General features: G+C 38.3%; 1 protein-coding gene across 3 annotated transcripts in view; it reads left to right on the top strand.

The window, feature by feature from the left end:
- The window catches only part of mad1l1 (mitotic arrest deficient 1 like 1), a 900,368-nt gene that overhangs the window by 235,757 nt on the left and 646,058 nt on the right, over window positions 1–18,553 (top strand). For all 3 annotated transcript variants that reach the window (XM_072559202.1, XM_072559204.1, XM_072559203.1), the window contains one exon: window positions 8,503–8,640. In XM_072559202.1, coding sequence (XP_072415303.1) covers window positions 8,503–8,640 — 138 coding nt within the window. The remainder of the gene's footprint in view (window positions 1–8,502; window positions 8,641–18,553) is intronic.

Consider the following 18,553-nt stretch of genomic DNA (forward strand, 5'->3'; position numbering starts at 1 on the left):
CCAGTCGGTGCTTGCAAAATCCAAAACAAAACATGACTATTAGCCTTGATTCCATAGGGTAGCACTTGGTAAGTGAGTCTGAGTGTACTAATTGCTGTGCTCACGGACAAGTTCAGTTAAACTGTTGACTTGGTAAAGTGGCTCATTTACTCTTGTTAGGAACAACTTATATTCACAAGGAGGGATTTACTGTCCAAACATAAGAAATATATTCAAGTCCTGTTCTATCTTTAGTCTACCCAAAAGTATGAGGAGCCAACAGTTCTCTAGAACTTTCTCTACAGAACACCCCCAGTCAGTTGGAGCCTACTTCCCAATCAATCACAATCCTTTTCAGCTTAAGCTCTAAACCATCACTTTTGTTTACAATTTGACATTCCTGTATTTGGCCTTTTTAGTGCAAGGCAAAGACCTTTGTCAACAGTTCTCTCTTTTCAGCAACATCTAAATTCTGAACTGCCAAATGACTGTCTGAATTAGAAAAGTCGAAAAGACTACATCCCCCAGTACTGGCATCCCATGCTTTGACCGTGTACATTAATTCAAGTGTGCAGAAAATTACGGGGGTGTATTTTGAGGAGAATATTGTTGGGCGGCACGGCTCAGTGGTTAGCAGTGCTGCCTCACAGTGACAGGGTGCCAGGTTCGATTCCTGCCTCAGGCAACTGTCTGTGTGGAGTTTGTACATTGTCTGCGTGGGTTTCCTCCGGGTGCTCCGGTTTCCTCCCACAGCCCAAAAATGTGCAGATTAGGTGAATTGGCTATGCTAAATTGCTTGTAGTGTTAGGTGCATTAGTCAGAGGGTCTATTTGGGTTACTATTCGGAGGGTAGGTGTGGACTGGTTCAGCCGTAGGGCCTGTTTCCACACTGTAGAGAATCTAATCTAATTGTACAGCAGGGAAACGTTGGAAGCTTATTGTTAGCTCTCATCAGGACTGATATTGTCTGATAGTAAATGAGTTAATCCATCCCCAGATGAAAATACATTTTCACGGCCTTGAATGTTACAGTAATGACAGTGTCTATTGATGTTCGCTTCAGGGAAATAGAAGCTTAATGATTCTACTCTCCAGGTGGTCTACCATGTCTAGAATCTTGATTTACAGCTCTGTCTTTGGTTCTCATTACTACTTTACATCACAAATGTGATCTTGTGCCATGAAGTTGCTGATCTGATTGAGTTGCTGATTAAAGAGCAGTGCTTCATTGTTTTACCATTTTGTTTGCATTTGTGCTGGACTCTGACTACCACAAGCAAAGGTCAACCTTTTGAATCTAGTGGCAGTTCACACAAAAGCCACAAAAAGAACTATAAAGAAAAGTAAGATAGGTTATGAGAAAATAAAACTAGCTCAGAATATAAAGACAGGTAATAAAGGTTTCTATAAATACATAAAACAAAAAAGAGTGGCTAAAGTAAACGTTGGTCCTTCAGAGGATGAGATGGAGGAATTTAGTAATTGGATATGAAGAAATAGCCAAGGCATTGAATAAGTACTTTGTGTCCGTCTTCACAGTGAAGGACACAAATAATATGTAATAGACACGGAGACAAAGGTAGGTGAGGGCCTGAAACCAATCATTATCATGAAAGAGATATGTTGGGCAAGCTAATGGAGCTAAAGGTAGACAAGTCTCCTGGCCCTGATGGAATGCTTCCCAGTGTGCTAAAAGAGATGGTGGGAGAAATAGCAAATGCATTTGTGGTAATTTTCCAAAATTCACTGGACTGTGGGGCAGTTCCAGCAGATTGGACAACAGCAAATGTGACAGCACTGTTGGTGTGAAAAGATGGGGAATTATAGGCCAGTTAGCTTAACTTCTGTAGTGGGGAAAATGCTTGAAATAGCAAGGCATCTAGATAAATATTGTCCCATTGGGCAGATACATGAAAAGCAAGTCATGCTTAACCAATCTCCTGGAATTCTATAAAGACATTATGAACACGGTGGACAACGGGTACCCAGTAGATGTGGTGGTACCTAGATTTTCAAAAGGCATCCGCACAAAAGGGTGCTGCTTAAGATAAAGGTACAAGATGTTACAGGCAATGTATGAGTATGAATAGAGGATTGGTTAACCAACATGAAACAAAGAGTGGGAATAAATGAGTGGTATTCTGATTGGCAATCAGTGACTAGTGGTGTGCCTCAGGGAACTGTGTGGGACTGCAATTATTCACAATTTACATAAATTATTTGGAGTTGGGGACCACGTGTGGTGTGTCATAGTTTGCAGATGACAGTAAAGTGATAGAGCAAAGTGTGCAGAGGACTGAAACTTTGCAAACGAGTGGGCAAAGCTCTGGCAGATGGAGTACAATGTTAATAAATGTGAAGTCATCCATTTCAGTAGGAATAACAGTAAAAAGGGCTATTACTTGAATGGTAAGAAATTGCAGAACTCTGCTGTTCAGAGGGACCTGGCTGACCTTGTGCATGAATCACAGAAGGTTGGTCTGCAGGTGCAACAGGTAATTGAGAAGGCAAATGGAATTTTGTCCTTCATTGCTAAAGGGATTGCGTTTAAAAGCAGATTGGTTATGTTGCAACTGTACAGGGTGCTGGTGAGGCGATACCTGGAGTCCTGCATCCAGTTTTGATCTCCTTATTTGAGAAAGCATGTACTGGCACTAGAGGGGATGCAGAAGAGGTTCACTAGGTTGATTCTGAAGTTGAGGGGGTTGGCTTATGAGGATAGACTGAGTAGACTGGGATTGTATTCTTTGGAACTTAGAAGGATAAGGTGTTCTTACAGAAACAAATAAAATTATGAAGGGAGCAGATGCGTTAGCAGTAGAGAGGATGTTTCCACTATCTCTCAACATTCTGAGTGGAGCCTCAGCTCCACATAACTGTCCTCTTACCATAACCCATTCCTTTACTGTTCAAAAAATTATCTATCTTAGCTTTAAAAAGCACAGCAGATCAGGCAGCAATGGAGGAGCAGGAGATTCGACATTTTGGGTATAAGCCCTTCATCAGCCCTTCCTGATGAAGGGCTTATGCCTGAAACGTCACCTCTCCTGCTCCTTGGATGCTGCCTGACCTGCTGTGTTTTTCCTCAGCACCACACTTTTAGACTCTGATAGCATCTGCAATCCACACTTTTTCCTAAGATGTTTCCACTGACCGGTGAATCTAGGACAAGAGGGCATCGCCTCAAAATTAGGGGGAGAAGATTTAGGACTGAATTGAGAAGTAACTTATTTACCCAGAGGGTTGTGAATCTGTGGTATTCCTGGCCCAATGAAGTGATTGAGGTTTCCTCAGTGAATGTTTTTAAAGCTAGGATAGACAATCTTATTGAAAAGTAAAGGAATTAAGAGTTATGGTGAGAAGACAGGCAAGTGGAGCTGAGGCTACAAAAAGATCAGCTGTGATCTTTTTGAATGTTGGAGTAGGCTCGAAGGGCCAAATGACCTACTCCTGCTCCTAATTCTTACATCTTGTCATGGAGTCATAGAGATGTACAGCACGGAAACAGACCCTTCAGTCCAACCCGTCCACGCTGACCAGATATCCCAACCCAATCTAGTCCCACCTGTCAGCACCCAGTCCATATCCCTCCAAACCCTTCCCATACATATAAATGTTGCAATTGTACCAGCCTCCACCACTTCCTCTGACAGCTTGTACACGTACCACCCTCTGAGTGAAAAGGTTGTCCCTTAGGTCTCTTTTATATCTTTCCCCTCTCACCCTAAACCTATGCCCTCTAGTTCTGGACTCCTCCACCCCAGGGAAAAGACTTTGTCTATTTATCCTATCCACGCCTCTCATAATTTTGTAAACCTCTATAAGATCACCCCGCAGCCTCCGATGCTCCAAGGAAAACAGCCCGAGCCTATTCAGCTTCTCCCTATAGCTCAAAGCCTCCAACCCTGGCAACATCCTTGTAAATCCTTTCTGAACCTTTTCAAGTTTCACAACATCTTTCCGATAAGAAGGAGACCACAATTGCAATTTTCAAACAGTGGCCTCACCAATGTCCTGTGCAGCTGCAACATGACTTCCCAACTCCTGTGCTCAATATTCTGACCAATAAAGGAAAGTATACCAAATGCCTTCTTCACTATCCTACCTACCTGCGACTTCACTTTCGAGAAGCTTATGAACCTTGTGTTGAAGCACTGAAATGGCATAGTGTCAATGATTCATTTGCTTTCCATATCATGGAGGTAAATTAGTGGTGTGGGACTTTACGCTGATTGGAATGACTTCTGCTTAGAAATCTTTCAATCAAACCATGGTTTGGATGTATTTCTTTCAAGAAAAGAGTAGATACTGCTCTGTGGAATATTAGAAGCCTCCCTCACCATTACCAAAAAAAGCAATTCAAAGTAGGTGTGGCTGTTTTACTGAGCCCCCTGTAATGGTAAATCAGTAAGTCTCTGCTTATATGAGCTTGGTCTCGATGTGAAGTATTTTTATTGTGAGCTTCACCTTTTGAGGGAACAAATCTAGTTCCTTTTTGTTGATCATGTGGAGTTGAAAGATGGAGTGCATAAGTTGCTGAACATTATTATTAGATACTGATCTGCACTGAGCAAACAGAAGAAGATGGTAGTAAATTGTCTGTTCGACAAATATGATGCAGAGATGAAGTTTAACATGTTACCACATTTACTGAGTCTGGAGTGCTCTGGTCCTAGAATGCAAGCTGTTTTTTTTTGCACAATCATCCACATGTTTTTGCCAGAATGCACTGTATAAATGGTACAATAAATAAAGTGTAAATTAAAAATGTGCATTAATTAATTATTCTTGATTGTTCAGAGAATGTGGGTGTCACTGGCTGGTCAGCATTTATTGCTGAGCCTTAATTGGCCTGACGCATGTGTGGTGATCCGTTTCCTTGAGTCACCTGACTCCTTTGGGTGTAATAACATCCAGAATGTTGTTAGAAAGGAAATTCCAGGATTTTGTCCCAGTGACTTTGAAAGAATTTTGATATTGTTTTTGACTTTGATTTTGACTTTGATATTGTTCCAAGTTAGGATGATGTGTGACTTTGTGAGGAAGTTGTGTCTGATCATGCTCCCATGCATCTGGTGTCTTTATTTTTGCTGTTGGTAGATATTGTATGTTTGAAAGTTGTTGTTGAAAAGACCTTGGTGAATTGCTTTAATGCATCTTGTAAATGGTACACACTCTTGCTGCTGTGCATTGGCGGTGGAGAGAGAAGGTGTTAAGATATGATGGATGTGGTGTCAGTCAAGTGACCTGCTTTGTTCTGGATGGTGTCAAACTTCTTCAGTGTTAATAGAGCTGCACCCTTCTAGGCAACTGGAGAATACTCCATCACTCTCTTGACTTCCATTTTGTAAAGGGTAAATAGCCATGAGGGCAATGGATGATGAGTTAGTTGCTGAAGAATTCATAACATTTGACCCACTGTTATAGACATAGTATTTATATGGCTGTCAATTCAATTTCTTGTCAATTGGAATCCCCTCAGGAGTTGATAGTGGAGTATTCAGTGATGGTAAACCATTGATCATCATATGATCAAGGTAGCTGGTTTCAGTTGTATTTAAGGTCAGAATGAAATCTGCAGTGGAATTGCCTCTCATGATGTATATGGCAACTTGAAACACCACCTGACTAAAAGTCACCAAAAATATTTTCATTCTCATGGCTGTTGACCAGAACTGATCAAGCCATGGTTTAGTTCATTAAAGTCCATATGTTTGGAGAGCTCAAAGTGATTTATTGCTTTACTACTGAAATGTTCTCACCAGCTTCTCAAATTTTCTGGGTTATTTAACATATGCCTCCATGATCAGTGTAAAATTTTGCTGTTTAATCTTTGAATTAAATCAGCATCAAATATTCTAAGTTCCTGCTACCCACTGTACTGTAGCTATGTGTAATACTATACTTCATTGCTTATATGTCTCCTATTTTTCCTGTCATACAATCTCAAGGTTTTTATGAACAATTTTGAATATGACAAGACAACCTCAGTTAGGTAATAATGGATAAAGTGTGTTTTAGGATAACTGAATTCTTTAATTTTATTCTTTTATGAACTAGTTTGCTTAAAACTGGAATGGTGATTTAGGACAGCTGAGGATCAAGTGCAACAAAATCACCTAAGTGAGTGGTCTAAATTAAAAATGCAAAATAGAGAAACATTCATTTTGACCAAAAGTACTTGAAAAGAGCTATCAAGCAACAAACATCAGAGTCCAGTTTAACAAGATCAGAATGTCCAAAGTTTTAGTTTTTGACTGTGATGGCAGAGCATCAAGGATCAATGAGTCTCTATAGTCAGTGTAGTAAATGGAAGTGTTGCTGATATTAAAAAATAGCTTGAACTGAGGTGGTGATGTTTGGAAAACACCAAACATCTGTTATGTCTGTTATGTTATAGAATGTTTATTCCCAGTGAAGATGGGAAATTTGAATATTTGAACCAGTGTATTATGAGGTTTTTGCTAATGATTTGATTTCATCCCCCACAATTTTTTTTCTTTCCTTATTTCTCCTTTTCAATCTTCACAACTCATGCTAGGGTAGAATTCCATTAATAATGATGCGAACTTGCTGTATTCTATCTACTGCCTAATCTTCTTTATAAATGAACCGGTGACTGAGCGTCGGTGGATTTTTGACTGTCAGAGGACTGTATGTTCTTCCCTGGCACAGTGTTGCCTCTGAGGCAATTTTGACATCATTGGATAACAATGAGAAAGAACCCCCCCTACCGCCTCACTTACTCTTCCCTTCTGATCTCTATTATCCCAGATTCCCTGGGTTTATCTGTAATCTCTTTTGGCTGCCTCCAAATGCTGAACATTTACAAATTTGGGACCAACTAGAAATCGAATCAGGAACGTAACTATTGTGTTACCATTGATCTTCATTTCATTTATAATCCTGGATGATTTCATGTGGGCCCTGTTGCTCTGCCACAAACATAAATTCAACTTTGATATGTATTTATAATTTGTATGTCGCAAGCATAATTTCAACATTTGTATTTAGAATTTTTTGTCCTGCAAAGCTGTTTATGCAATCTTCCTTATGGTATACCTACTGCATGTTTTGTTTTTTGTGTAAAATCAAGTTAAAACTTAAAAGTTTGTTTTGGTAATTCAGAATTATATTTGGAATTAGTTAATCCCCAATTTTAAAGGTTAATAGCAATCAATTGCTTGAGCATGAACTTAGGAGTGAATAATTTTTTTTGGCATTGAAGTTTTTTCTTAATTAAAATAAACAGAAGTAGTAGGAATAAGTTACAAAGTCCCACAGTCACTTAAGCTCTTGACAAAATTACTGCTTTGTCCCTGTAGGTTTTCATTATTCTTCATTCACCTCATTTCATGGATTACAAGCATTTATATAATTAGTGCAACATTGTGTGATCATACCCAAGTTGATTGTGGAATTTTACCGAAAACTTGGAGTGCTTAGTATTAAATGGAATGTTGGTGATGGATATCTGAAGAAGGGAGGAAAGACTTTGACACTGAGGAAATTGAGTTTATTTAAGACTAATTTAATTTGATAGCTTTTCAGTCTAAAACAAGTGATTACAAATTATTTTTCATTTCTTTTCTGTCCTTATATTTCGCCATTTTGTGAAAAGAGGAAAAGGCAATCATTTATACAGCTCCTTGTGAGGTCTCAGGATGATTCACCAAAATGCTTTTGAAGTGTAGTCATTGTTGTTATGTAGGCAGCAGCAGGTTATGTAAGAACAAGGTCCAATGAACAGCATTACAATGACTGAATAATTTGTTTTAATAATCTTGGTTGAAGGATAAACAGTTACACTTCATGTCGCTTACAAAATCTACACTCAAAGTCTTCTGTCCTCTGCAGCTTGCTATCCATGATAGGTGAGGGCAACCTGACTTTCATATTTTCTTTCTTTTTCTGTGTGAGAAAGAACTCAGCCTGCATATGGTTGAAATGCAGATTTTGAATCTTGAGATGTCCCTTATTATTTCATTGTTGGAATTCTAGTCATTTGGTTGACCCTCTCATTCTCTCAGATTTTAATGGTAGATTAATACTGTGATAGGTAATCTTGAAAGACCTTGCAGCTTGTTGCCCATGGAAACAGAATAAGTTATGAATGAATTCTAATGTGGTTCCACACAGCATGATATATTTTCTCTGAATCTATCTAACTCAGCTTTTACCATGAGCAACAGAGTAGTCTTAGTCAATAGTCCTGGGATTTAGTGAGCTTTGAATGTCTGAGATATGGCAATGTTATCGAACCAGGAGTGTCCTTCTATTCTCAGTTGTGGCTCAGTTGTTGTAGTGTTTTCTCCTTGGAGTCTAATGATCTTGGGTTCAAATCGAAATTCAGATCTGGAATGCACAAATCAAAGCTGACGGTCCAATGTAGTGAAATCCTTTGTTGGCTGCAAAGTGCTTTGAAATACCATGTGCTCATGAAAAGTAATGTACAAAATGCAAGATTCCTTAGTTTTGTTTAGTTGCAAGTATAATGAAGAAACCTTCGTTTTTGTGTTGCAGGCTCGTGATGGGATGAAAAGCATTTTGGATTCTTATGACAATGAGTTGGCCAGCAATTATTCACCACAGCTGAATCGAAGGGTCCGTGAAGCAGAGGATATGGTGCATGCACTACATACTCATATTTCAGAGCTGGAAGTAAGCAGCTACTGAGTTCATTTGTTATAGAGTAGACAGTTTGATAAATTGGATGCAGTTCTGGGTATTTGGAATTTGCTGATTGGATCACAGTCTCTATGAAGAATATTCATAAATATGCATTTGCATTAAAATTACTTGGAGATTACATTACTGTGGTCTTACTAATTACATTAAAGCCACCCACAAAAAGACATGGCCATCAAAGCAGAGATCTGAGGAACTTGTGTAGACTGTAAGTTGTACACATACAATGGTGTTGGACTGGGGTGGGGTGTGTAAAGCTAAAATTCACACAACACCAGGTTATAGTCCAACAGGTTTAATTGGAGGTGTTGTGATTTTTAACGTTTATAATGTTAGTGGTCATTAATGAATCCATGAAGAAATTCAGAAAAAGCTTATTTACTTGATGTTGGCGATCTATAACACCCACTCAACCATGCAAAGAACTTGAAGTGATCAGGTAGATGCATCTTATGGAAAGCAGTGTTGATTAGATGAGAGGAAATGAGGTAGTGGGAAGCTCATGTGATGCATAGCACTGGGATAGACCAACTCGGCTGAAGAATTTGTTTCTTTGTCGTAAAACTTCCATGTAATAAATTATCTGAATTAGCTGTGATTTCACACATTAGGGGGAAAAAAAAGACTTTTTTTCGCTGTATAGGTTTGCCAAATGTTTTTCATGTTGATAATACTTGAAAATATTGTAGCATAGACTTAATAACAAGCCATTTTTGATTTTTGGATTTCTTTTTTGTGGAAGTTGAGTTTTGAGACAAATAGCCTTTTAATATGGGCAATCAATAAGTAGAATAGTTGAGATGGTACCTTACCATAGGGAGGTAATAGAGATTGTACTACTTAAAGGTGAGATCAAATGGACTGAAGACTTGCTTCATCCAACTCTGTCTTGTATTTTGATACAATTGGGTTAAACTGCGTTACAGCAAACTGACTATGAAAAGTTTCACATGTTGGTGATACATGTTTACATAATTACAATTTAAATTATGCTTTGTTACAAAAGTTTTTCAAAACAGTGCCAGTTAAGGAAAGGCCTATTCTGCGTGGTTTTCTGAAATCAGAAAACTTTACTGAAGGAAATATCTGAACATTTCCAGCAATCCTGTGTTGCTTTTATATTCTGGTGTCATGCTAGTTCACCTATTTGAGTTAATAGCTCTAAATTATGTTATCATACTCCTTTCTTATATTTTTGGTGCCTTTTATTAGTCGTTTAATTCTTTCAACACTGATGGTCAAAACTATTTGCAAGTGCTTTACACTGACTACATAATAAGTGTGTTTATCACAGCTATTTTGCAGAAGTCTCTGCCGTTTATGTATGCATGTGATGCACTCAGCAAAAGCATTGAATGATAAGTTGAGATGATAGCTTTTGTACTGAATCCAGAGTCAATTAATTCTTATATTATGACTGACAGAGTAAAATTTGTAATGATCTTCCCATATTTTGAAACTGAACTTGGAATGGTGTAAGCATTTTGGATTTCAATTGCTTGGCACATGGTACTTAATTAACATTCCACTGTAAACTCCTTTTCTCCTACAGTATACTCGATAAGCTTACAGCAAAATATTTTGACTCAACGAAGTCCTGTCATTGACATGCACACAGCTGCATTCTCTCCCCTTCAGCTTCACCCCCAAGTTTTTACAAGTTTAATTACTGAATACTTGTGCTGGACTAATTCTTCACTTTGCTGTCTATGTTGTGACTCGATCTGTCAGGTGAAGTAATTGTGTAAATTTAATCCAAATATTTGCTGTTTTTGTTGTCCATTTTAAAATCTAAAATAGGTATTTAAGCAGGTCACTATTTACTACTTCAGATATTAGTTTATGAATTTAGTACAGCCTTCAATTTTTATAAGAATCCTGAAATGCAGGTTTGAATTTACATTAGTGGTAATTTTCTGACCAATGATCCAACTCCCTTCATTCACTCTGCTGCCACTGTAGGTCACAGATAATGTGTACCATGCGTAAGATGCACTACAGCAACCCACCAAGGCTCCTTCAATAGCACCTTCCAAACTGCAGCCTCTTCCACCTCGAATGATGAGGGCAACGGATGCATGACAACCCCACCACCTGTAGGTTCCTCTCAATAGTCTCATGCTATCTTGACTTGGAACTATACCGTTGTCTCTTCACTGCTGCAGGGATTCGGCATGTCCTTTCTGCATGTGAGTTTATACAGGTTGGACTGGATGTTAGCGACCAGTTTGGTAGATTTCGTTTGATTGTCAAGTTGGAAAAATTACTTTAGCGGGCAGACCACCTGGCACGTTACTTCCTTATACTCACTAATGATCTATGTTCTTTGGAAATCAAAGTTTGCATTATGTGTTGTTTTGGTTTGTCACCTGAAGTAGGGAAGAACTTTTTGTCCAGTTCTGTTGCGCACTAATCTGTGATCTACATCAAAGTACTTTGACATCACTGATGTGTGTGCAGTGACCTCCCACAGAATGCCAGATCCAAGGTCAGGACAAAGAGCAAAATGGCAGATACCACCCCAAGTGGTGGAGCCAGCCAGGACATAGTATATCAATCACCCCGGTATATCCAGCAACAGAGTACTGCTGCTGCACTTGGTAAACATCTTCTTTCAGGAGGACGTGCGAATATTGTGGAATAGGATGGGCAATAAATGCTGGCCCAGTCAGTGACACCTTCAGCTTCTGAGTGAAATAAAATAAATAGTGATGCCAATGCAACTCAATTGGCTTCTTCATGTTAAACACATGTTGGAGCTTCTCGGGTCCACATCCTCCACAAGGAGCACCACCAGCTGATAGGTAATGATGCACTCCCACTGACAGAGGTCCTCAAATGAACCACACGTACTCACCTGAAGTTCTGTAAGCCTCACTGAAAGTCTATGTTTTTCCCAGTCCCTCTTGTTGATAGCACACTTGCCAGTTGATTGCCAGCATCAGCAACTGCAGCTTGGTAGCTGATCTAAGGTGATGGAGTCCCAAGTCTCAACCTTTCATAGAAAATCTGGACTACCCACAATCTATTGATTACAAGTCAGGGATGATGTGATTTATTGTCCAAGTGAAATATGAGAAACAGAAATTGTGACTCGTCCAGGTCAGACCATTGCTCACACAGTGAACATCTGCCTAAGAGGTGCATCCCTGGTCACATCATCACCGCTGTGTCAGCGAAAGAAATTTGAATAGATTGTTAACTTCAGCATCAGACAGTAACTACTTCCCCAACTGGAGGAGGAAACGAAGGGATGAACAAGAATTGCTGACCTTGCAAGTGACTCTTACATAACATGTTTGAATAATTTAAAAAAAACATTGCAGTGCTATGAGTACTCTTATTGCAACATCTCAAGGCAATGGGAAATGGCCAATAAAACCTCAATCCCATTCATAGCTTGAGACTGAATTTGTGGCTATCATGCTTCGAAATGATGAAAGATCAGTGGGCTGAATTTTATCATTGTTCAATGTGAGAATGTGTATCATTTATCATTCTCACATTGTTCTTTATCCACAAAACCTGTTATTTCATATATCACTTGAGATCAAGTGATAAGTGATTTGCATCCAGAATTTCAGGATAATTGTCCATTTGCCAGTTAAATGCATACAATAGTGGACTGATGACAGTCCTTGTTTACCTGGAGCTTCCTCGCTACACCAGAGCCGGATTGGCAGCTAACCAAGTAGGGATTGGGAAACTGGATCATGCCAAGGACTGGTTACTCTGATATGCTGTGCCATCTTGATCCTGTATTCTTTTATGGTGTGTATTGATTGAGCATGGTTCTACTGAAGGTTGTTGACCAGAGATACAAACCTTTCTGTACTCTCTCCGTGGATACAGTATTTGGTTTTTCTCTTTTGATAGTGCAAAGTGTTGCACTGATGTACTTAGCTAGAAGTACTCATAATTGACAGAACAGAATGCCAGACTGGGCTATAATTTCAAGTTGTGACCTTTGAATTATGAAAGGAAGACTATCCATATTATTTCTGCTTCAAACTACCAGTCATAAAGTATATTTCTGGGGTCAGAAATTGTTTTTGCACCTGGCGGCTGAACATATGGTATTTAATGTGCCAGCTTTGTCAAATTTCCAATTAATTGATTGAGTGTACATATGGCATTGTTGAGACATAAATCACTTCAGCACAAATTTTCACATTAACCTTCTCACCAGCTGAGAAATGTTATAGGAGCCAACAAGCTGAGCGGAGACAAACTATGATGAAATAATACTGATGCTAAAATTAGTTGCAGTTCTGCATTCAAAGAGCAATCTAACATTCTATCAATAATCAAATTTCATATCTCTCGTGTCTGATTTTCGTTTGTTAAATTAGATGATTTTCTCCATTTCTCTGAAAATGAAGCTGCCAGGCCCACCTAAGCTACCTGGACCAAGTGGCTACTCCACATATATGCCTTTGAATAGTGAATATTTACAAATTCATTCAGCAGTGCAAGAGGACATCATACTGGGCCCATCCAAGTCTTAGTGAAATTGCAGCTGTGTTTTGACAGTCATTAAAATTACATTAGATAGTTGTAGGGAAAATATTTCCATTTATGGTGGAACCAAAACCAAAGCCACAACAAAAAGAGAATTACTAACCAAGTAATGAACTCAGGCAAACTTATTAATTTGAAAATAGCTGAGAATGTAGAACTTGCAGACATGTGGAATAGTTGAAACAAGTAGCAGATGTGTATTTAAGGGGAAGCAAGCGAAGGGAGTCATGCATCTAACCCTGTCAGCCAGATCTGCTGGAAGGGAATTGCTCACCATAGAGTAGGGTCTATTTGAGCCTGGTATGTGTGGGTTTCCTCTAGATCCTGTCACCTTGCATTACAGTGAAGTTCTACTTGGAGCTCAGCTTGGCTAAACTGATCGACAACCCTTTGCACACTGACCTGTGAATGCACATGGGCTGCACGGTGACATCCAGTTGGACCTTGTCAAACGAAGGAATAAGAGATAATACAGTGAATCTGCAGTCCACTGGAGGAAAACCTCTTGGAGTGGAATGTATGAGGAGGAAAGTTAATCAGAGAGAGCTTTCTCAACCTGCACTTAGTTTTGTGTTTTTTCATCTCTCTCGGCCAGCTAAAAATCTCTCTGATGTGGAAGCTTTTTCTGTATTCTGTGTCTGCAGAGGTTATTGTTGTCAGCTTCATAGTTATAAATAGTTTATCTCCAGCATATGAAGATTCTTGTAGTCCTGTAAATCAAATAGAAAATGAAGATCTTTTTGTAGCTCCTATGGAATATGACTAGTTGATTGATTTCATTGACCTTGGGGAAAATCATAATTTCAGCTCAGATTGCATTGATGGTTCCACGTATGAAACTTCCAGTTTTTACATCAGCTGATGGAATTTGAATATCAATAGATCATAATTTATAGAACAATGATCACCTCAGGAAAGACCTACTTGCACGAGAGGATGTGAAATGGAGCATCACTTGACCAGTTGCTGGAATGAAAGATTTCTTAGTGATAGGATATGAGGAGAAATTGAGTAGATGAGATTGGATTCCCTGGAGTTTAGCAAAATGAGGGGTGATTTAATTGAAACATACAGATAAGTTCTGAAGGACTTGACAGGATGGATGTTATGAAAATATTTTCTTGGGAATCTAAAACACATGGTCACATACTGGCCATTAAGGATTATGATGAACATTTTTTTTCATTTATGAATCTTCGTAATTCTCTGGCCCAGAGAACTGTTGATATTCAAACACGACATTGGTGAAAATTTCTTATCTACTTAAGAAAAATCCAATGGCTAAAGGGATAGTGTTGAAAAATAGATTTGAGATTAAAATCATCATAATTCTATTCAATAGTGGAGTAGGTTGAAAGCCCAATTTATGTTTTTCTATGAGGTTAAGTAAGAAATGTTCAAAATAGAAAATGTTAATTTTTTTTCAACGGCAAAGAATTTAAGTTGGATCAGTAAATTCCACAACTTTCTTTTTACTCTCATAGAATCATTGCGTCAGTCAAAAACAAAGGGATAGATATTGGAATCTTACTTCTTCCAGGCTAATGTGGTGCAGTGTGATAAATAATAAGTGTTAACTAAATGAGGATGCATTTATGGCTTGGGGCTACTTCAGATCTTTAACCACATGATTTTAGTTGAGCTGAGACAGGAGGCTGATTACAGCATTAAAACACAGCTTGAATGTGAAGTTCCATATTAGTTGAAATCACATAATTCAATGGAGACAGAATATTGCATATTTGACGTTGCAAAAATGGAAGTTTCATTCTTAAATTTAGCATACTCATTCCTTTCGCACTGATTCTTATGATATGGTCGCACAAAAAAAAGTGATTTTTTTCTCTTCATTATAAGCTTTGATACCATATGTTTAAAAAAAGGCGTTGGTTTATACAGTACTTTTCAGAGCTGTAAAATGTCCCAAAGTGCTTTGCGTTTTTTTGTACTTTTGAAACAAAGTCACTCTTATAATACAGCAGGCAGTTTGCACACAGCAGGCTTCCATAAACAGCAGCATGAAAATGACCAGATAATGCAGTTTAAATCCATATGAACATTTGAAATATGAGTAGAAGTAGACCATTTGACTGCTCTAGCCTGCTGCTTTATTCAATAAGTTCATGGCTGACTTTTTTGTTTTTTGAATTGCATGTCATCTGTCCTGATGATTTGGATATCCTAGCATAATTGAACTCAAATTACCTCTGTCTTTAGATATTTAATGACGCTGCCTCCTCCACTTTCTGGGGCAGAGAACTCTAAAGTTGTTTACTGAGAGAAAAAAAATTAATCTCTGTTTGAAAGGGTGATTTCTAATTTTGCAACAGAGATCTGAATTCTGGATTCATATGCAAGAGAAGTCATCTGGTAAATCTCCCTTGAAGTGTCTCTGACTCATTTACAACAGTTCTGAAAAAGAAATGAAAAGTGTGCACAATATTCAAGAGGTGGTCTCATCCGAACCTTGTATAATTAAAATATAATGCTATTACTTTTTGGTTTGGTGCTGCACCTGCATAGTAACCTCATGTGTTTCACGTACCAGAATACCTAGGTGTATCTGCATCTTGGATTTCTGGACTCATTCTCTGTTTAAGTAATACTTTGCTTTTGTTTTTGTTTTTGTTTTTGTTCTTCCTACCAAAATGAGCAATTTCACGTTTTCCCATATAGTACTCCATCTGCCAGTTTTTGCCCACTGTCTATTGTCGTCTGCAAATTCCTTCTGTCTTCATTCTATACTTTAAAACTACCTTTGTGCAAATTTATCCACCGTGCCTTCACTCTCTTCATTTAAGGAAAAGCTGAGACCTGAGCGCAGATTCCCCACAGGATTCATGCTGGTGACGTTATCAATCAGACAACAAACGTTTATGCCTACTTTGGTTTCTGCCAGTGAACCAATATTATTTTTGTGCTAATATATTGTCCTCTATGCCTTGAGCTTTTCCTGCACTCACCTTTGATAAGGTGCCATATCAAATGTCTTCTGGAAATCCAAATACTTTGTCTACCATTTGCAGTTTATCCGCAGTGCATGACACTCTGTCAAAGAAGTCTAATAATTTAGTTAAATGTGATTTCTCCTTCACAGAATCATGCTGGCTCTTCTGATTCTCTTTCATTTTCTAAGTTTGCAACTGTAAGATCTTTAATGAGCCATAGTAACTCCTTCCCCAGGACAGATGTAAAGCTAATGTACCTGTAGTTCCTTGCTCTGTTCCTTGCTGCTTTCTTGAATAGTTTTGTTCTATTTGCCACTTTCGAGGTTGATTAAAAGCAAGTCAAAACTGTAGATGTTATAGACAAGGGAATTCTCTTTGTGATGAGTAGTGTAAAAGGATATTGTTGGGTAAGGTAGAATATTGTATTTTAAGTGTTTGAAATGTTTCGAATTGTGTTGTCTGTAAATAGGTTTATTTGATTTTTTTTCTTGATGTTTTGAGTAATAAACATATGTCTTATTGTGGGCTTGTGTTTCAATGAAAGTCCACCTTATTCATTTAAAATAAATAACATATGATCTATGAAGCCAAATTTCAGACTTGATCTGACTTTCTGCAATAATAACATCAGCTAGGATAATAATATTTTGGGCTCTTGAGGGATTTGAATTCATTGGATTTAAGAGGGATCTATGTCTTTTCCTTTTAAAATCATGAGTAGGTTGTATGTTCTAGACACTAGTTGGCTATGTTATGGTACCTCTCCAGATTTGATGATGGCTTGGATTTGCCAAGAAGTTTCCAGGGCTGAAGATATATTTGTGGATTATTTGAAACCTTTGACTAAAGCTAAACTGAGAGTGTCCACAGACAAATTGGAGTTAGAAGTAACAGCAAGATGTCATAAGGATGGAATTCTTCAAGTGATTATCCAACCTTTAGAATTGGAAGAAAGGAAACTTGAAAATGAGGTGTCATAGCTGCAATTAGCTAAGACACAATTAGAAATGAAAAACTGAAATTGGGGGAGAGAAAGAGAAATGAAAAGACTTGAATTGGAAGAGAAAAAAAAGCAGAGGGAGATGGAATTAATTAAACTAACTTCAATGAGACAAGAAATTAGAGGGCACAGGCATGGCCATGAAACAGCTTGAAGCAAAGGAGGATGGGAGAGGTAGTTGTTTCAGAGACCGGTAGAGGGATGCCAAAGTAGTAAAAAAGGTGTAGTACTAAAAAGTGGTGTACATAAATTAGCATGCTTCCATTGTAATAAGACAGGATATAGCCAAACCAGTTGATGAAAGTTAAATGGGAGACAGATTACAGAGATGTCTCAACAATCTTCAGAAAAAGGGGCGTCAGGAAAGGGAATAGGTATTAAAACTGTAGTAGTCGTACAAAAGGAACATGTTTACTGAGCACCAATCAGAAGGGAGACATGGTCCAGTACAATCAGGAAGACTGTTCCAAAAATCGATTAGGAGAAACAGACAAATGGGCATTCTTGAGTATTTTATCTCTACGGTGAGCTCTTTACATATGCTTCCAATCAAGGAAGTAAACCAATAAAAATATCGAGAGACACTGGAACAAGTTAGTCACTGATGCTGGCTGGTACTATTTCTCTTTTAACAGGGTTAATGGAGGAGAAAATGCAATGAGGAGTTGGATTAAAGAGTGGCTTAGTAAATGGAGAGGTTTTAGTGGGCGTAATGAATCAAATTTTGAAAGGAGACATTTTGATTTGGGAAATGACCTGCAGGTTGGAAAATATTGACCACACAAACGATGTCGAACAACTAGTGGAGGTAAAATAAATTAAAATATTACAGGTGGAACATTCTGGATTACTTCCTGACCATGTTGTGACTAGATCTCAGGTCCATAGAATTAGACAGGAAGATAAAGTAGTCCATGAGGCATAGAGCTGATTTGTGAATTCTGGTCTCCTCAGAAAGTCCAAGACAGCAGTCTACAGTGAACCCTGTTTTTATATCATTTTAGATGGTTTTCTGGAACATTCTGCCATTCTGGCCAATCAGGGAGACTCACTTAATAGTTTGAAACCATGTCAATCATTTGGATAGCAATCTACTGTTTTTTTTGTATAGCAGGACCTGGTACTTTTCTGTCTGACCCTCCTTTATTTGGTAGGTAGATTGTTGGGGGATATGTCTGTCCTGGATAACTATTGCCTTTTACATTATGCAAATGTCATTTGCACCTATGTTTGCACTGTATCTGTTGTGTGTTTTGTGACTTCAGACTTTACTTGGCCATTGAACCCAGCATCCCTTGCTCTTTCGCCAAGTCAGTCTATCTGTGTTTTAGCAACCAGGAAGCTAAGTACTTTTACAAAAAATGGATGCAATAATGATCGTGGAAAAGTTAGTTCAATGTTTAATGAGATCTAGATT

Source organism: Chiloscyllium punctatum, chromosome 40 (genome assembly GCF_047496795.1).
Source record: "Chiloscyllium punctatum isolate Juve2018m chromosome 40, sChiPun1.3, whole genome shotgun sequence".
Taxonomy (NCBI): Eukaryota; Metazoa; Chordata; class Chondrichthyes; order Orectolobiformes; family Hemiscylliidae; genus Chiloscyllium; species Chiloscyllium punctatum.